Source organism: Enhydra lutris, unplaced genomic scaffold, assembly GCF_002288905.1.
Source record: "Enhydra lutris kenyoni isolate GAN:26980312 unplaced genomic scaffold, ASM228890v2 scaffoldscaffold1, whole genome shotgun sequence".
Classification (NCBI taxonomy): domain Eukaryota; kingdom Metazoa; phylum Chordata; class Mammalia; order Carnivora; family Mustelidae; genus Enhydra; species Enhydra lutris.
The window spans coordinates 57535951-57554805 of NW_019154085.1; the positions used below are offsets into that span (position 1 = coordinate 57535951).

The window sequence follows — 18855 nt, forward strand, 5'->3', positions numbered from 1 at the left end:
ACGTACTGGAAAATGAACCATATCTTTCCATAGAAACAATTTCAATGTTAAGACGTTCATTTGTCATCAAATCTGTATAGCTCATAGGACAGCGAAAAAATATACCTCAAATTTCAGTGAATAGTAGAAAACAATCCCATTCCAAAAATAGAATACAAATTGAGTAAGAATGAACCTTTTTTCTTAAAACCAAAGTGACCATTCATTTATCTAAATAAAATTAAACAACAACAAAATTGATCCTCTATATCTATATATCGGACTAGTCTGTATATTAGCTGCTAGAGATAGAAGGACAAAGCAAAATAAAAGAAACAAAACTCAACTCTTATTTTAGCACAGAGGAGGCACAGACACAAACATTTAGTTGCATTGAACATAATGTGTGATGTACTATACTAGAGTTCAGATTTCTGTTGTAGATTCTAGAAGGGGTGATGGAGACTACCTCAGGATATCAGTAAAGGGTTTGCAGGAAGTGACATTTGAACAGAATTTTGAAGGATGAAAAAGAGAAAAGAATTTTCAAGGGGTGCTGGTAAAAAAAACAATTATAGATGAAACATCTGAAGACTGATGACTTGGGGCCTGAAGGCACTTAAAAATATAGTCACTTGGTACTAAATATTTGTCTTGCTTAATTTCCTTCACAAGGAATGGCTTCAATTTTTTTTTTTCATACAGAGCAACTGGCTTTATCCTTGTCAGCAATGGGTGGTTATTTTATGCTCACAGAAAGACCAAAGAGAGGAGGAGTGAGAAGAAAGAAGACAGAGGAAGACATACAAAGAGCCTCTCTTAAAGGGATGGAAAAGTTTGTGCAAAAAGAGAAAGAATAAGGGTGCTAAAGAACCAGTGTCTGTGTCTTCAACAATCCTGTGTTCACGTCCCATGTTAGACACCATGCATCACAGCCATCAGCAAGAAGGTCACAGTCCTGTGTGGGTGTCCATGATGATATGTCAAAGAGACCCACAAAGGTGAAAGTGATCAGTAGTAAACAAGAAAACATGACTAGTATACTTGTATAGAAGAGAAGGAAGTCAAGAGAGAGAGTTGGTCCATACAAAGGCCATCGTCCGCTCCATTGGCCAGAACAGCTAGTTAGTGTTAAAGCTTGTTATGCCCCAATAATGGGTCCGTAATTAAAGGAGCGAGACTGATATAAAGTGAAGGTCAAGCAAAGCTTTATTTCGCGCCAAGCATCAAGAATCTAACCGAACGTTCGGGGACACACCTCTTACAAGAGAGGGCGACCCTTCTCTGTTTCACAGTCTAGCTTTTAAGGGCAAAGGCCATGCGGTCGGGCCTGGCCACGCACAGGTGACCAAGGAGATTTTAACACACACAGGAAACTCCACAGTGATGCTAGGTGACCAATTGAGTTACAATTTACCCTAGTAGACATTTGACCCAGCCCATTACACCTTGGTTAGGATTGGCGCCAGAAAGGCTCCCAAAGGGCGGGGGCCCATACTCCTTGGTGGCTAGGGAGACAGTATGTAACCCTCCACTGATTGATGTCTCCACCTGGTCTGACCCACCCCTGTATCTGGGCTTTGTTACCTGGAGCTGGTTTCCGGGACTTGTTTTTAAGTGAATCCCCTGGGGGAAGGGGAGCAGGGACAGTTTAAGGGTTAAACAAGGTTTTTGTTTAACCTCAATGAAAGCCTCTTGCTAAAATATAAAAATATAAAATAGATCCTTACAAGCTGAATGAATGATTGGGGGCCACGCAAAGGGGAAAGATTATAGTGTGTAAGTGCAACCTGCCAGGAATGGAGATTTGCAATCCTGTTCAATGTAATTTTGTGTATGTGCTGCTGAAGCGAGCACTTGTTCAGTGTAATTTTGGAATGCAACTCACAATCTAGCTGGTCATGAACAATAGAGGAGATGCCGCATACTCTGTGTGATGAGGTTCTAATGAAGTTGAACTGTGAAAATCCACATGGAAGCCCCAAATGTGGTATGCTAATGGGATTGTTTTAGTTGAAGGAGCAGGGTAAATATGTACTCCCTCTCAATGCCTCCATCCTTCCTTCCCCAGCAACTTTTGACCTGGAGCCTGAAGTCTGGAGTTCTAGTCTCAGTACAAATACTTAGTAACTCAAAACTCAAACAAGTTAATTAATCACAAAAACCCTTATCTGAAATGTGGGGATAATAATTCCTTTTCTTATCTCTTGTTTTTGAGAAGATCAAGTAGGATAATGTATTTAAAAGCACCCTGAAAGATAGGAAGGGCTAAAAATCATCCCCAAGATGTTGCTTCTATTCTTATTTTGACTTTTCATTACAAAAGCTGGGTTTTGTGGCAGGAGTTCTGCCTACATGTTCAAAGAATTTTTAAAAAGTTCAAATCAGCAAGTTTAAAATGTAATATACTTTTTTTTGTTGGTCTTGCATTTTGTTTTTACTTTTTCACACCAGACAATGATTAAATAGCTCTGGTTTTAGATACTATAGATACTCAACTCATCTTCATTAGTGGAGAAGGAGATGTTTGTGAACTGCTATGAAGATGAAAAGTGCTGTAGGAGTGTTATTGGTATTCTAAAGTGGTTAACTTAATGGAACATTTGACCCAAATTTTAGAGGCTCAGCCCCAAAGAAGCAGTAAAGTGGTGTAATAAAGGGAGACTGGGCTAAGGGAGATATAAACCGAATTTATAATCCTATATTGTGGGTATGCTTGCAAAAGCCAAACAATAACGGTAGGGTGTAGGAAAGAGTGGAGGGTGTTTTTCTCCCCGAGAAATTGTTCTCAAATTCAATAACTCATTTCCCATTGGAGAAGAAAAAACTATCATCTTATTCCTTGGTGGTGAATCTCGCGTTTAAACTGATTCTCCTTATCTGCCTTACCCTCCCTCTGTCCCCCTTCAGTCTCTCCATCAAACATGAATGGGATAACTTTAGGTCGATTAAGACATTCCAATTCACTATTCTAGTCCTTTCCATTTGGCAAAGCTATCTAACCATATAAATAGAACTGAGCTGGGAAAGCCTCCATCGTTCAGCTCTCTGGTCAAATACCTGAAAGTAGACAAATGAAATCTATTTGTGGCCTCAGGGTAGGAGGGAACTGTAGCTGGGCCTTCAGAGCCTCTGGACATTTTACTTGAGTCTGTCTAGTTATTTTCCCATCCGGCAATAACCCTTTCACATCCTTACTTCTTAAGCTTGTGCCTTACCCACCTCCCTTCTCTGCCCTTTTTTCGTTCTTCATGCAGAAAAGTGATGCTATGAGGGTAGATTCCATGTAATGGTATATATTGATATATACTGTATATGCATTTTATATGGTCTTTCTTTATTCAGCTTCAAAAACTCTGAGATGGATTATTAGCCTCTACAGTTTGCTAATGCAGAAATTGAGGCACAGACGTTTAGTAACTTGTCTAAGGCCACGTGGGGAGGGTTTGATGCAGAATTTGAAAACAGATTTAACTGAATCTACCATGAGACAATGTCAAGGTACACAGTAGACAGGCATACAATGAATAGTTGTTGAATGATTGAATCTTCCCCTCAAATTATGTTCCTCCTTTTCCAAGGAGCTCCCTCTTATTCCCCTGGTCACATTTCTTTTCTGTGTGTGCCCACAGCATTTTCTTAAAGATCTATGATCCCATTTTTACCTTTTCTGACAATTACTTACATTATAAAAAGATATGGAAATCTCCAAAGAATGCCCAGAAATGAGAATAAGTTTGTTCCCATTCATGTGGTGGTTCATTTCAGAACTCTGCAAAGCCTTAAACTGGACCAGCCTATCTATCTGATGGCTGGAGAGGCTTCTCCTTGCTATGCGGAGTCACTTTCAAGAAAAACAGATTTGATTTGCTCTCCCAGGATCCCAATTTCCCTGTCATTGGTAGAAGATTTCTATTGACTTGGGACAATTGGGGTAGATGCTCTAGAGTTACCCCATATGAGTGAAACACACTTTTTCTGCAGTAGCATCTAGATCTAGAAACAAAACTTTGGTCACAAAGCCTGAATAATAGATAGATGCAAAATAGTGATTTCAAAGTGTTTCCCCTTCTTTGTACAGACAACTATGCAACTGTAATATAACTTGGAAAAGATTTTTGAATGTCTTAACAAGAATGGACATACTTTTTTTCCCTCTCACTCGACAGTCTCCATTTATATTGAATCTTTAAGTACAAACTACATCTTAGTTTCTAATGCATTCGCATCCCTAAATAAGAAAGGCCCCATTTCCCCCTTTAATTAGTGCTGCTAGTTAGTATAGATAAAAATTCGTTTTCCTGTTTTACCTGAAGAGTTACTTCTTTTAAAATACCAAGTGCCACAGTCTCTTTGCTATTGTTGTTTTAGTAAAATAGCAGGAAACTATGTCTTCATAAAAATATCCCAGACATGAAGCTATGAAGAACCCCCTAATGAATCAGTGAATCTAGGCACTGATCATTAGTGGCTGCTAACAATGCAAAAAGGGAGAAAAGTGAACATTATGTGCCTTCAGATAGGAGACAGAGTTACTTATGAAATGGTTTTTTAGAAGAAAAGAAAAGAAAATCTGAATTATATAATGCCTCTGATTCTAACATTTTAAAAATAAAAATGTCAATTTTATGGAAAATGAAGAAGATATTAAACAACATACAGGGATTAAATAAAAATAAAAAAGTCCAGACTGTAGGGAACTGTAGGACAAATAACCCATTTGCACAATGAATAAAATTTTTTAAAAATGGCAGGGGATAAGGAAGAAAGAAACATAGAGATTAAAATAAACTTTAAGAGATCTATCAACCAATTGCAATGTATAAATCGTTTTGGATCCTGACTCAAACAAACTATAAAGTCCATTTACAGTTTATATTTATGAATATTTATGAATAATTTAGAAATTTCAGCATTAACTAAAGATTTATGTTATGAAGGTATAATTAATTACTTTTAGTTGTGATAATTGTCTTATATTCATGTTTTTAAAAAGAAATCTTTATCTTTTAGGGATAACATTGAAATATTTTTGGATGAAACAATATGATATCTGGGCTTTGCTGTGACAAAATATGGGAAGTGGGTGAGGGTACAGAAGAAACAAGATAGACCATGAGTTCATAACGGATGACATGGGTGATAGGTATATGGTGGGTTATTACACTATTTGGGGAACATAATACAAAGTCAAAAAAAGTGGCAGAACTGCAATTCCACCATAGATGGAATATTCTGATGATATGACATAAGGACAGAGTCTTGACTAAGTTTATAAAAAACAGCAGGCTTTCTGTTCAGTGGTCAATTTATATAGTCAGTTTGGGCTGGATTAGGATTCTGACATGGGGACCAAGTTAATGGACACTTTCATGACAGGCAGGGGAAAAAATGTGATTTAGGATGGTGTTTCTGCAAACTGCAATTTAAAAGAAAAAAGAAAACACAGAGGCTTTTATATTGCTGTTTTCTTCAAAAGAAGATTTACATTTTCATCTTATTCAGAGACAATTTACTCAATGTCAGTCAGCATGAGCAGTCAGACTGAGCATCATGATATTACTTTTGCTTCAGGGAGAACAGGAAAAGAGTAGTGCCACTCAAATAAATTATAGCAGAAACTTATGAATGACAAGGAGCTCTGCTTCAGTTCCAGATTTTAGACATCCAAATATGCCCCAAGGAAGGTAACATTAAAAACCAAGATTTTGTCTACTCAAAATGTATTAATTTATTTTGACAGGTATAGACATTACTAACAAAATTCCAAAGTATATTAGAAATGAAACCTGAGCTTTTTTTTCCAGTAATAGTGTGACATGGAACTTTACTAGTCTCTGCATTTTAATAATATTCATAGATTTGTAGAATTTGAGAAGGTTGTTTACTGACTGAATTATGATGTTTCTTTTTTAGAGCCATGCAAAGTCACCAGTTTCTAGACACATTTCCTAAACCAAAGCTTATACGCAAAAAATGTATTTTGTCTTAACTTCATCTTATAGGCATCTTTAAAAAGTATAGTTTTTGAAAAAATAATACACTGTATATTTTAGAGCATTTCGGATTCATAGCAAAATTGAGTGGAAAGTACAGACTTCCCTTATACCTCCTGTCCCAAATACATAAAACCTTCCTCACTATTGACATCCCATACCACAATGGTACATTTGTTAAAACTTACAGTGACACATCATATTACCACCCAAAATCCATGATTTATATTAAGTTTCATTCTTGGTGTTGTACATTCTGTGGTTTGGACAAATGTATAATCATATATATCCACCATTGTAGTACCATATAGAATAGTTTGATTGCTTCCCAAATCCTTTGTGCTTCACCTATTTATCTCTACTTCCCCCTAACCCCTGAAAACCACTTTTTATTAGTAATTTTTTTACTGTCCCATAGTTTTACCTTTTCCAGAATGTCATATGGTTAGAATCATGTAGTATGCAGACTTTTCAATTGGCCCTTTTCCCTTAGTAATGTGCATTTAAATTTCATTAAATGTCTTTTAGTGGTTTGATATCTCATTTCTTTCTCTTTTTTTTAAAGTTTTTATTTATTTATTTCAGAGAGAGAGAGAGAGAGAGAGAGAGAGAGAGTAAACATGAGTCCAGGGAAGGGGAGCGGGAAAAGCAGACTTGCTGCTAAACAGAGAGCCTGATGCTGGGCTCCATCCAGGGACACCGGTGATCATGACCTGAGCAGAAGGCAGACATTTAATCGACTGAACCACCCTGCCACCCCAGGCCTTTTGTCCATTTTTAAATCTTGTCTTTCATTTTCTTATTGTTGAGTTTTAAGAATTCTTTGTACATTTTGAATAACAGTCCTTTAGGAGTGTGGTTTTTCCAAATATTTTTTCTTAGTCTGTGTCTTATTTTCTCATTCTCTTGGCATTGTCTTTCTTATAGCAGAAGTTTTTAGTTTTAGTGAAAATTGTTTCTTTCATGGATTGTGACTTTGGTATCTAAAAAGTCATTGCCTTACTCAAAGTCATCTAGGTTTTCTATTATGTTATCCTCTAGGAGTATTATACCTTTGTGATTTACATTTAGGTGTATGGTTCTTATCAGTCAGTTTCTGGGCTCTCTATTCTGTTCTATTGATTTGTCTTATTTATTTATTTATTTATTTATTTATTTATTTATTTATTCCAATACCACCCTGCCTTGATTACTCTAGCTTTATAGTAAGTCTTGAAGTCAGGTAGTGTCAGTTTTCTGACTTTGTTCTTCTACATCAATAAGGAGTTTGCTATTCTGGGTCTTTTGCCTTTCCATATAAACTTTAGAATCAGTTTGTTGATATCCACAAAATAAGTTGTTGGGATTTTTATTGGGATAGTACTGAACCTATAGGTCAGTTTGTGAAAAACTGACGTCTTGACAATATTGAGTCTTTCTATCCATGAACATGGAATATCTCTCCTTTTATTTAGTTCTTCTTTAACTTATTTTATTAAAGTTTATAGTTGTCCTCATATAGATTTTGTACATATTCTATTAGATTTTATATATAAATATTTCAATTTGGAGTGGTGCTAATGTAAATGATAATATGTTTTTAATGTTAAACTCCACTTGCTCATTGCTGTTATATAAGAAAGTAATTGACTTCTATTCATTAATCTTTTCTATTGCAATCTTGTTATAATCACTTATTAGTTCAAGGGATCTTTTAATGATTCATTCTGATTTTTTTAAAAGATTTTATTTATTTGACAGAGAGAGATCACAAGTAGGCAGAGAGGCAGGCAGAGAGAGAGAGAGGGGGAAGCAGGGTCCCCACTGAGCAGAGAGCCTGATGTGGGGCTCGATCCCAGGACCCTGGGATCATGACCTGAGCCAAAGGCAGAGGCCTTAACCCCCAGAGCCACCCAGGTGCCCCTCATTCTGATTTTTTATGTAGGCAATCTTATCATCTGTGAATGAAGTTTTATTTCTTTCTAATCTGTATGCCTTTTACTTGCTTTTTTTTTTTGTCATATTGCATTAGCTAGGACTGCTACTACACTGTTTAAAAGAAGTGCTGGGGCTGCCTGGGTGGCTCAGTTGGTTATGGAATTGCCTTTGGTTCAGGTCATGATCCTGGGGTCCCAGGATCAGGTCCTGCATTGGGCTCCCTGGTTAGCAGGTAGTCTGCTTCTCTCTCTGACCCTCCCCACTCTTGTGTTCCCTCTCTCTCTCTCTCATTCTCTCTCTCTCTCAAATAAATAAATAAAAATCTTTTTAGGGACGCCTGGGTGGCTCAGTTGGTTAAGCGGCTGCCTTCGGCTCAGGTCATGATCCCAGCGTCCTGGGATCAAGTCCCATATCGGGCTCCTTGCTTGGCAGGGAACCTGCTTCTCCCTCTGTCTCTGCCTGCCTCTCTGCTTACTTGTGATCTCTCTCTCTCTCTCTCTCTGACAAGTAAATAAATAAAATCTTAAAAAAAAATCTTTTTAAAAAATAAAAGAAGTGTTGACAAGGAACATTCTTGCCTTGTTCCTGATGTTAGTGGGAAAGCTTTTATTTTTCACCATTAAGTATGGTATATGTGGGTTTGTAGATGTTCTTTATAAAGTTGAGTAAGTTCCCCTTTATTCCTAGTTTGCTAACAGTTATTAAAACAAACAGACATTGGATTTTGTCCTATGTTTTTCTGCATCTATTGATATGATCATGTGACTTTTAAAAAATAGCCTGTTGATGTGATGGATTATATTAATTGATTTTTGGAAGTTAAATCATCCTTGTAAGCTGGTAAAAATCCCATTTGGTTATGATGTCTAATTCTTTTTTACATTGTTTTATTCAATTTATTAATATTTCATTGAAGATTTTTGTTACTCTGCTCATGAGAGACATTGGTCTGTAATTTTCTTTTCTTGCAATGTCTTTGTCTGATTTTAGTATTAGGGTAATGCTGGCCTCAGAAAGAGACAGTAAGTATTCCCTCTGCTCTGTCTTCTGTAAAAGATTGTAGAGAACTGGCATAATTTCTTCCTTAAATGCTTAGTAGAACTCACCAGTGAACTCACGTGGACTTGGTGTTTTCTGTTTTGGAAGATTATGAATTTTTGTTTCAATTTCTTTAATAGCTATAGACCTACTCCAATAATTTACTTCTTCTTGAGTGAATTTTGGCTGATTGTTTCTTTAAAGGAATTGGTCATTTTCATCTAGGTTATCAAATTTGTGGATATAGAGTTGTTCATAATATTCCTTTATTACCCTTTTAATATCTCTGGAATCTGTAGTGATGCTCCCTCTTATTTGTGGTATTAGTAATTGTGTCTGTTCTCTTTTCTTAGTCTGGTTACAGGGTTATCAATTTCATCGATTTTTTCAAAGAACCAACTTTTTTAAAAATTAATTTTCTTTATTCAGTGTTTTCAATTTTACTGAATTCTTGCTCTAATTTTTATTATTTATTTTCTTTGACTTACTGTGGATTTAATTTTCTCTTCTTTTTCTAATTTCCTAAGGTAGAAGCTTAGATTATTGATTTTAGATATTTTTTTCCTAATATATGTGTTCAGTGCTTTAAATTTCCCCTTGAACATTGCTTTCTCTGCATCTTACAAATTTTGATAAGTTATATTTTTATTTAGTTTAAAATGTTTTAAAATTCCTCTTGAGATTTCTTCTTTGACCCATGTGTTATGTAAAAATGTATTGTTTAATCTCTAAGTATTTTGGAATTTTCCAACTATCTTTCTGATATTGGTTTCTAGTTTAATCTCACTGTGGCCTGAGAGAAGACATTGTATAATTTCCATTCTTTTAAATTTGTTAAGGTGTTTTATGACCAGAATATGGTCTATCTTAGTGAATATTTCATGTGATCTTGAGAAGAATGTATAATTTGCTGTTGATGGATTAAGTAGTCTATAGATATCTGATAGAGAGGTATTAAAATTTCTGACTGTAATAGTAGATTTATCTATTAGTAGATAGTAGCTTCATCTATTTTTTCCTTGCAGTTCTATCAGTTTTTTTTCTCATGTATTTTGACACTCTGCTGTTAAGTATATACACATAAAGGACTGTTATTTCTTTTTAGAGTAGTGACTACTTTACCATTATATAATATCCTTTTGTTTAATCCCTGAAAACTTTCCTTATTCTTCAGTCTGCTCTGTGAAATTAATATAGCTATTCCTGCTTTCTTTTGATTAGCATTTGCAAAGTATATCTTTGTCCATCCTTTTATCTTTTAATCCACATGTATTTTTATATGTAAAGTTGGTTTCTTGTAGTCAACATACAGTTGTGTCTTGTGTTTTGATCTTCTCTGACAATCTCTGTCTTTTAATCAGTATATTTTGTCCTTTGGCAAATTACTATTACATATTTGATATATGAAAACTATTTTGATAGTATTATAATATCCATCTTTCCTCAGGGAAGAGCCTGAGGCTCCCTGACCTTTCCTCCAGAAACAAATTTAGAGGTAATTTATTGTCTATTATTTCTTGTGGTAGCCCTGATTGAGACCCACAAGGAAAAGGGAGCAAGGTATCCAAATCAGAACTCATGCTGAGTAAAGGGGTAAAGGGGTGTCAAGTCTAGGTTGGTGACCTAAAGACATAAAGCTGGTTCCACAGGGGGTAGGTCTAGTGTACTTGTGGCTGAAGACATTAGTTTCTCTGGAACTAACTAACCTGGCACAGTTTCATGTTTTGGGATCTAGAGCTGAGTTTTTGAGAGTGAACTATTAGAGGTCTAACTCTGAAATCCTGGCTAAGTTACCACTGAAGTCCATGGAGGAGATGGATTAATAAGAATGTTACCTAAGTAATGGGTCAGAATTCCACAGCAAAGTGGCAGTGACTGGACTGATAGAGTTGCCTATGTGTGCCCATTCACTGTGCTTTGAAGTATAAGAGACTATTCTGGACTGAGTAAGCCCCTGAGATTCTTAGACAATGAGGAGGCGGGATGGGGAAAAGACTTTAAGAGGAAGAATCTGGACTTCCTGCTAATAAAGGCACAAGTGGTATTGAGCAATAAATTTCTACCTTGAGGGTGCCTGGGTGGCTCAGTTGGTTAAGCAACTGCTTTTGACTTAGGTCATGATCCCAGAGTCCCGGGATTGAGTCCCACATTGGGCTCCCAGCTCCATGGGGAGTCTGCTTCTCCCTCTGACCTCCCCTCTCATGCTCTCTCTCTCTCTCTCTCTCTCTTAAATAAATAAATAAATAAATAAAAATCTTTTAAAAAAATTATACATTGAACCTGTCAAATGTCACACGCATTATACTTTTACAAATGACCAGCTACATGTCACCTCCTGGGGACCTGTGGTAATTGTTTTAGTTGATTTAGGCATAAAGAAAACATCAAGAAAGCACCAAAGGAGGTGGACCATCAATGGAAGGAATTTTAGTCAAAGAAAACAGGAGAGAGGAGTGGTATTACAATCCCTTCCACTCACGAGGCTGATGTGCATTCCAGTGTGTGTATTGCACAGGCTCAGACTTCTGTCCTGCTGCTGTCCTCCAAGTGTATTCTCCTGTATCATTTTGATCTTGAAGAGCGATCCAAAAATAACTCTCCTTCGTTTTTACCACACTACTGATCAAACTGGTAATAAAAGCCTGTTCAAACCTTAAAAACGGAAAAAGGAAATGGTTATAGTAAGTTTCTGGGCAATAAAAAAATGTCATTAAAGCATAATAAGGTACACAGAATGGCACCAGAGTAATTCTTTCTGATGAATTCTTCAGAACACGGAGCAGAAAAACACTCAAAGACCCCAGACATTACTAACACATGCCAAATGTCTGTGCAATTCCCAGAAATAGATGAGTGAGGAGAATTTGAGTCTCAAAGACAAGGCTTAATTCTTCAAGGAATAGAGTCCAGCTCCACTTTCAGAGTATAGGTGGGAAAGCCCATCAAGCTAGCAATACATTTCTTGGCACAGCATGTGCTCTATTTTGTAATTAGGTCACATATCACATACCTTGCCATAATGTGTGTGCAATGGGGGAACTGGCAGTGGGGAGGAGGAATGAACATTGCCAACATGTAGTTCACATGCACCCACCCACCACACTTGCCTGGTGAGAATGGAACAGAGATTGGAGTAGCTATTTTATGTCTCCCAAATCGGTTTATTCACAAGCACATGGAGTCCTTGGCTTATTCAAATGTGTTCAGATGTACACATTCACTGAAGATAAATTTAAAAACCTAGGAACTAATCCAAGGATGTGCACCCACTAATATTTTCCCCACACAACTGAATGAATTAGTATTCATTGATTGGTGGCATTCCTCCTTTCCCAACATGAATGCATCAAAAGTAGAATCTGGAAAATTTGTATATATGCTTCCACATGAATATCTAATAGAAAAATATGAGTATTAAAACTTAAGTAGCATTGAAATTTTAAGCTAAGTTGTAATCTATCTTGAAAAATTTATTTCCAATGCATCTGAAGTTTTGAAGAAACACATTTCAAACAGTGGTGACTTTTGGCCAGAAGTGCTGAGTCAGTGAGAAAGGGTAGGCCTGATGAAATTACCCAGGAAACCTAAGAAAGCAAATTAGACTTTTTCATCCAATTCTGGAATTGTTTCATTACCATGCATCCTTACGTTGCTAAGGGAAACAAAATCAATGGGGTCATTCAAGAATAGAAGAGCCTCAAAGGAAATGTGGGGGAGGGGAGAAAAGAGCACAGAAAAAGTAAAAATTTTAATCATTATGAACATCACTACCAACATTTAGTGATCTTAGGCATCCATGACACTCATCTTTGCAGAGCATATGGATTTTTATTATGGTCTAGTAAATATTTTCTGTACTCTATTAATAATCCAAATAGCACGCATTTGAAATTAGAAAAGTTCTTTTTAACCAGATTGCAGTGGCAGAATTTTATGTAAATGTGTTTTAAAGGAAAGTACATAAAACTAAACATTGTCTAGATGCTATCGCAATTTTCCTTATGCTTCCAGTGGTTCACGCTCTCACAATTTAGGATCTGCTTTGCCTTCTCCTCTCTGAGACAGAGTAACATTTTTATCATGCCCAGCCAATGCTCTAACTGCTGTCTTAGGAGGCCAGTGAGGCACTACATCATGGAGGCTATGGCCAGACCACCATTACTGTCTGGTTCTAAACCCAGGGGACAATGCTGGTTCTTCCATTACCTTGTAGTACAGCATTTATTGGATAATAGAGAGGAAACATTGTGAACGTGGCCACTGATATCATTATTCATGACAACATTTTGCTTTTGTTCCCTGTTGATTTTATTTAGTCCACTCTGATTTGCTATTTTATCACTAATAATGATTGCTTAAAACAATAGACACCTTGTGCTTCTTAAATTGGCAAGTATTTTTAAAGTAGTTGCTTATAATACTCATACAGTATATCCTAAAACCTTAAAATCAGGACCCTAGTTTTCCTGGTATGGTTTAGAAGATATCATTGTTAATAAAGAAATTCAGCAAATATATCTTTCTTTTAAATCATATATTCTAAGAACTTAACTCTAGATCACAGCATGCAGCCTTTTGAGTGTCTATTTCCAACAGAAAAAGAAATAAGAGGACATTTTATATTCGTTACCACTCACTATTTCATTCCAAACACTTAAAAGGGTTGTGAAAACTCTGGCTTACAGTAATAGAACAGATGATCTTTTAAAGTCTTTTTTGGCCTTGTGTTTAGAATTCTTCATTTGAGAATATTCCAGAGTTTTTCTTATATTTGGACTTTTTGTCTGGTTTCACTGGATTATATAATTCAAACATTATTGTGACTTAAGGAACAAAAAGTAACCATAAGTACATGTTTTTATATTTTTATTTGAACCAGAATAACATATCCAAGGAATTCAATAAAGTAAAAATTGTTATTTTTTAGAAAAACAAATGATAAAATACTTTCTATATGTGTAACTACTTATAACATCAAATTTTTAGGAAAATAATTCTTAAACTTAGAAAAAAATTTTTTCCAATCAACTCCTGAAAGAAGTTAAGAAATCAAATGTGCATTTTCAATGTAAATAACAAAAATATATCTTGCATTTCTATCAGTTTGATGAGAAATTGTTACTCATGGTGCTAAACATTACATTTTAATTTTAAAAGTGCAATTTGAAGGCAGCAATACTTATTTTTTGGATACACTGAAAATTTTTTTTCATTTCAAAATAAAATTCACATTTCAAAAAATGCACACTCAAAAGGAGATATTGTATATTTGAATCTCTAACTGAGCATATTTCTTCATCCATTTAGCCAGTGACCAATGTAGCTGAAAAAAAAAAAAGATGTTTCTTGTCTGTGAATAACACAACACTTAGCAGACAACAGTACTTAATGATTATGCTTGTGTTACCTAAAACAAGAGATTGAAAAAAGTAATGAACTGGATGTAGCTTCACTAGAGAGCTTATTTCAATTAAAAATAATAATGGTAGTTTTACACTATAGTGATCCAGTTAGGAAGTTTTCAACTTTGAGCTGAATAATTACAATAGGATTTCTTTTAATAACATAGGTGTTAACATTTTTAATACCATATTCGAATAACTTACTCTATTGTGGAATGAATACAAAAATGTGAAATTTCTTTCTCTTTCTTTTGAATAAAGAATAGAAATAAAATATTAGTAGTTTCAAAATGGGAGACATGCATCATGATTATTGCCACAAAAAGTTTTTGGTGGCATTCCTCAAGAACTAGAAATATTCAGTTTTTGGCTATTGTTTATTGCAAAAGACTAGAAGAGAAATATAGACTTAGAAAAGATACTTAACATACACACAAAAAATATACCTAGAAGAACAAATTCCAAACTGTTAATTACAGTTACCTTTGTTAACTGTAAATGGGAGAGAAGTGGGATTGTTTGGGAGGGAAGAGGAATGCAGGTGAGAGGGCACTTTCACTTTTTAGTTTATATTCTTCTGGCTTGCTTGAATTTATACCAATAAGAATGTTTTTATTGCATAATTTTAAAGAGGACAACTAAAATATGTTTTTAAAAAGAAAGTTAGGGGTGCTTAGGTGGCTCATTTGGTTGATGTCCGACTCTTGGTTTCCACTCACATCATGATCTCATAGGTTGTGAGATTGAGCCTCAGGTCATCAGGCTCCACACTCAGTGGGGAGTCTGCTTGAAGATGCTCTCCCTTTGCTTCTCCCCACGTCCATGCATGCACACATATGTGTGGGTGTGTGAGGGCGCTCTCTCTGTCTCTCAGAAATAAATAAATAAATCTTCAAAAATATGGAAAATAAATGAAAAAGAAAGGTAATTGGATTCTATAAAAAAAGTGTTAGAACTAATAAATTCAGCTATGTTCGGGATGCAGTCAACACACAAAAATCAGTTGCATTTCTGTACACTAACAATTAAGAATCTGAATCAATTCAATATATGATAGCATCAAAAATAAAATAAATAATTGGGAATAAACTTAGCTAAGGAGGCAAAAACTTGTACACTGAAAACTACAACACATTGTTGAAAGAAATTAAAGACCCAAATAAATGGAAAGACATCCCATGTTTGTAGATTGAAAAACCAATTGTTTAAATGTCTATACTACCCAAATTGATCTACACATTGAATGCAGTCCATGTCAATATCCCAATGATGTCTTTTTCAGAAGTAGAAAAATCCACTTTATTTTTTTTTTAAAGATTTTATTTATTTATTTGACAGAGAGAAATCACAAGTAGGCAGAGAGGCAGGCAGAGAGAGAGGAGGAAGCAGGCTCCCTGCTGAGCAGAAAGCCCGATGTGGGGCTTGAACCCAGGACCTGGGATCATGACCTGAGCCGAAGGCAGCGGCTTAACCCACTGAGCCACCCAGGCGCCCCGAAAAATCCACTTTAAAATTCGTATGGAATTTTAAGGGATTTCAAGCCGAATAGCAAAAACAAATATGATAAAGAACAAAGGTGATCTCACACTTCTTGATTTCAAAACTTACTCAAAGTACCACAAGCAAAAACCGTGTGGTACCAGCATAAAGACAGACATAGATTAATAGAATAGATAGAGAACCCAGAAATAAACACTTGCATATATGGTCAAATGATTTTCCACAAGGGTGCCAAGACTGTTCAATGGGAAAAGCACAGTCTTTTCAACAATGATTTTGGGAAAACTGGATATTCACCTGCGGAAGAATACACTGGGACTCTTCTTACATCATACCATTTATAAAAATTAACTGGAAGTTGATCAAACACCTAAACACAAGAGCTAAACTTATAAAACTCTTAGAAAAAAGTAGGGAAAACTTTTCATGACATTGAATGTGGCAATGATTTCTTAGATATGACGCCAAAAGCACAGGCAACAGAATAAGAACGGATAAGGTGGACTTAATCAAAATTTAAAACTTTATGCATTGAAGGGCATCAATAGAGTAAAAAAGCAACCCACAGAATAAGAGAATGTATTTGCAAATTATGTAACTGATATGGGATTAATAGCCAGACTATATAAAGAACTACTACAACTCAACAACAAAGAATCAATTCCCCAATTAAAACATAGGTAAAGGACTTGGAAAAAACATTTCTCCAAAGAAGATATACAGATGCCAAAAAGTACATGAAAAGACATTCAATATCACTAATCATTCGGGAAGTGCGGGTTGAAACCACAATCAGATACCACTTCATACCCATTAGGATGGCTGTTATATAAAAACAACATAACAAGTGTTGGCTAGGTTGTGGAGGAATTGGAACTCCTGAGCACTGATTGTAAAACGGTGCTGCCAATATGGAAAATAGTACAGCTGTTCCTCAAAACATTAAAAATGGAATTATATCAGCAAGTTCACTTCTGGGTATATTACCCAAAATAACTGAAACCAGGGACTTGAAAGATACTTGTACATTCATGTTCATAGCAGCGTGTTTCACAATTTCCACCAAAAGGTAGAAGCATCTCGTATCTATTGTATGAATAGATAAACAAAATGTGGTATATATATATTATGGAATATTACTCAGCCTTAAAAAGGAAGGAAATTCTGACACATATTACAACATACATTAACCTGGAGGACATTAGACTAAGTGAAATAAGCCAGATAGAATAGCACAACTACTGCATGATTCCACTGATATGTTAACTTAGAGCAGTCAACCGCATAGAGACAGAAAGTAGAATGACCATTGCCCAAAGGTGGGGGCAGAGGGAAATGGGGAGTTATTATTTAAAGGGTACAGAATTTTAGTTTGGGAAGATGAAGAAGTTACAGAAATGGATGGTGGTGATGATTGTCCAATGATACAACTGTACTTAATGCGACTGAACTGTATACTTAAAAATTGTTAAAATGATCAGTTTTATGTTCAACATATTTTATCACAAGAAAAAATTAACAGCAAAAGTGTTTAGGGAGTATGGTGGTTGCAGGAAAACAGCAGAGCTGTAAAAATGCTTGGAGATAATGCATATTTAAACCTAGAAGAAAATGAGATACTGCAGGATTTCTTACTTTTGGCAAAATGCAAAAAATTAAATGTCATTTGGATTATTTTATGCCAAATATTCCATGGCTGATTGATTCAAGATTTAGATACATATGCATTTACATGATTATCCATTGTAATGATAACTCTGGAACTCAAGTTTTGCAGTCATGTACTATCTGAAAGTAGTGTCCAGGCCTGAAAAAATTTTGTAACCGTTAGCAAGAAAATAACATTCTGCTATTCCCCAATAAGGGTCTGTTTTTCTTCCCCTCTCTATTCCACAAAGTGTTAAATGTCCTAGACCAGGAGCAGTTGACTGATAACAAAAGAAATAAGTAATCTGTAGCAGGTGGTTCTAATTGTGCCCATCAAATCTGTTCTCAATTGTGCAGAAGAGTGGAAAATCAATTAGCAACTATAAGCTTGAGCACTGGTGAGCGACAGGAGTGTCTTAACTCAAACGGGAAATCAGTAATGGAAGAAAATGATTACCAAGGCAGCGAGTGGACACTCCTGAATCTGAAGAAACTTTCCGTTTACTGCCCAACCTTCTCTGACAAGAGATGGTGTTGAAAAATTTTGTTGTGCCTTGTCAGTTAAAGAGTGGGGTGTAGTGTGGTTCATTGTTTCTTACCTGATAGAGTCTGAGTGAATAAAAATTGAGAGCACAGGACCCTTCCTTTCCTCAACCTGCATGTCCTGTGTTGGAGTCACTGCTCTGGGTATAGACGTGTTTGCAGGGCAGTGTACACGCGTGGCAACTGTATGGGAGAGATGCCTCACTGGGGCTAGTGGAGAGCACTGCGGGAGCTTGACTGTTCACTGAGTAGCATACTAGCACAAGATCACCTGGGTGGGCCTACAAGGTTGTTGACGGAATGAAAACAAACTTATCTATGCTATAAGGTTTGCTTTAGAGTTAGGTCGTACATTAGTATTGGCTACTGAATACACTTTATCAAAGAAACAAACGTTTTATAACATACTCTTGTATCCAGTTTTGGAGGAAACGAAACCAAGGAGATTTTTTTCCAGACACTTTCTGTTATTTGTGGGAGGTCTCCGTTCTTAGAAAATGAAGCCTTTGATTGCTAACAGATTCCTGCCCTACTTGGGTCACTATGGCATTATAGGTTATCTGTAATGTCACTTTGTTGGTTTTTGTTTTTTTTTAAGGTTTCATTTATTTATTTGTCAGAAAGAGAGAGAAAGAGAGCAGAAGCAGGGGGAGTGGCAGGCAGAAGGAGAAGTACACTCCCTGCTGAGCAAGGAGCTGGATGTGAGACTCAATCCCAATCATGATCTGAGGTGAAGGCAAATACATTACTGACTGAGCCTCCCAGGTGTCCCTGTAACGTCACTTTGAATTTATCCATTTATTGTGTTCTTCCACTTTCTTCACTTGTTTCAT

The 18855-nt window shown here is 36.0% G+C and overlaps 1 protein-coding gene across 1 annotated transcript in view; it reads right to left on the reverse strand.

Moving 5' to 3' along the window:
- The window catches only part of LOC111142165 (phospholipase A2 receptor 1), a 106582-nt gene that overhangs the window by 38952 nt on the left and 48775 nt on the right, over positions 1–18855 (reverse strand). Inside the window, exon 11 of the mRNA XM_022495168.1 lies at positions 11410–11582. Coding sequence (XP_022350876.1) covers positions 11410–11582 — 173 coding nt within the window. The remainder of the gene's footprint in view (positions 1–11409; positions 11583–18855) is intronic.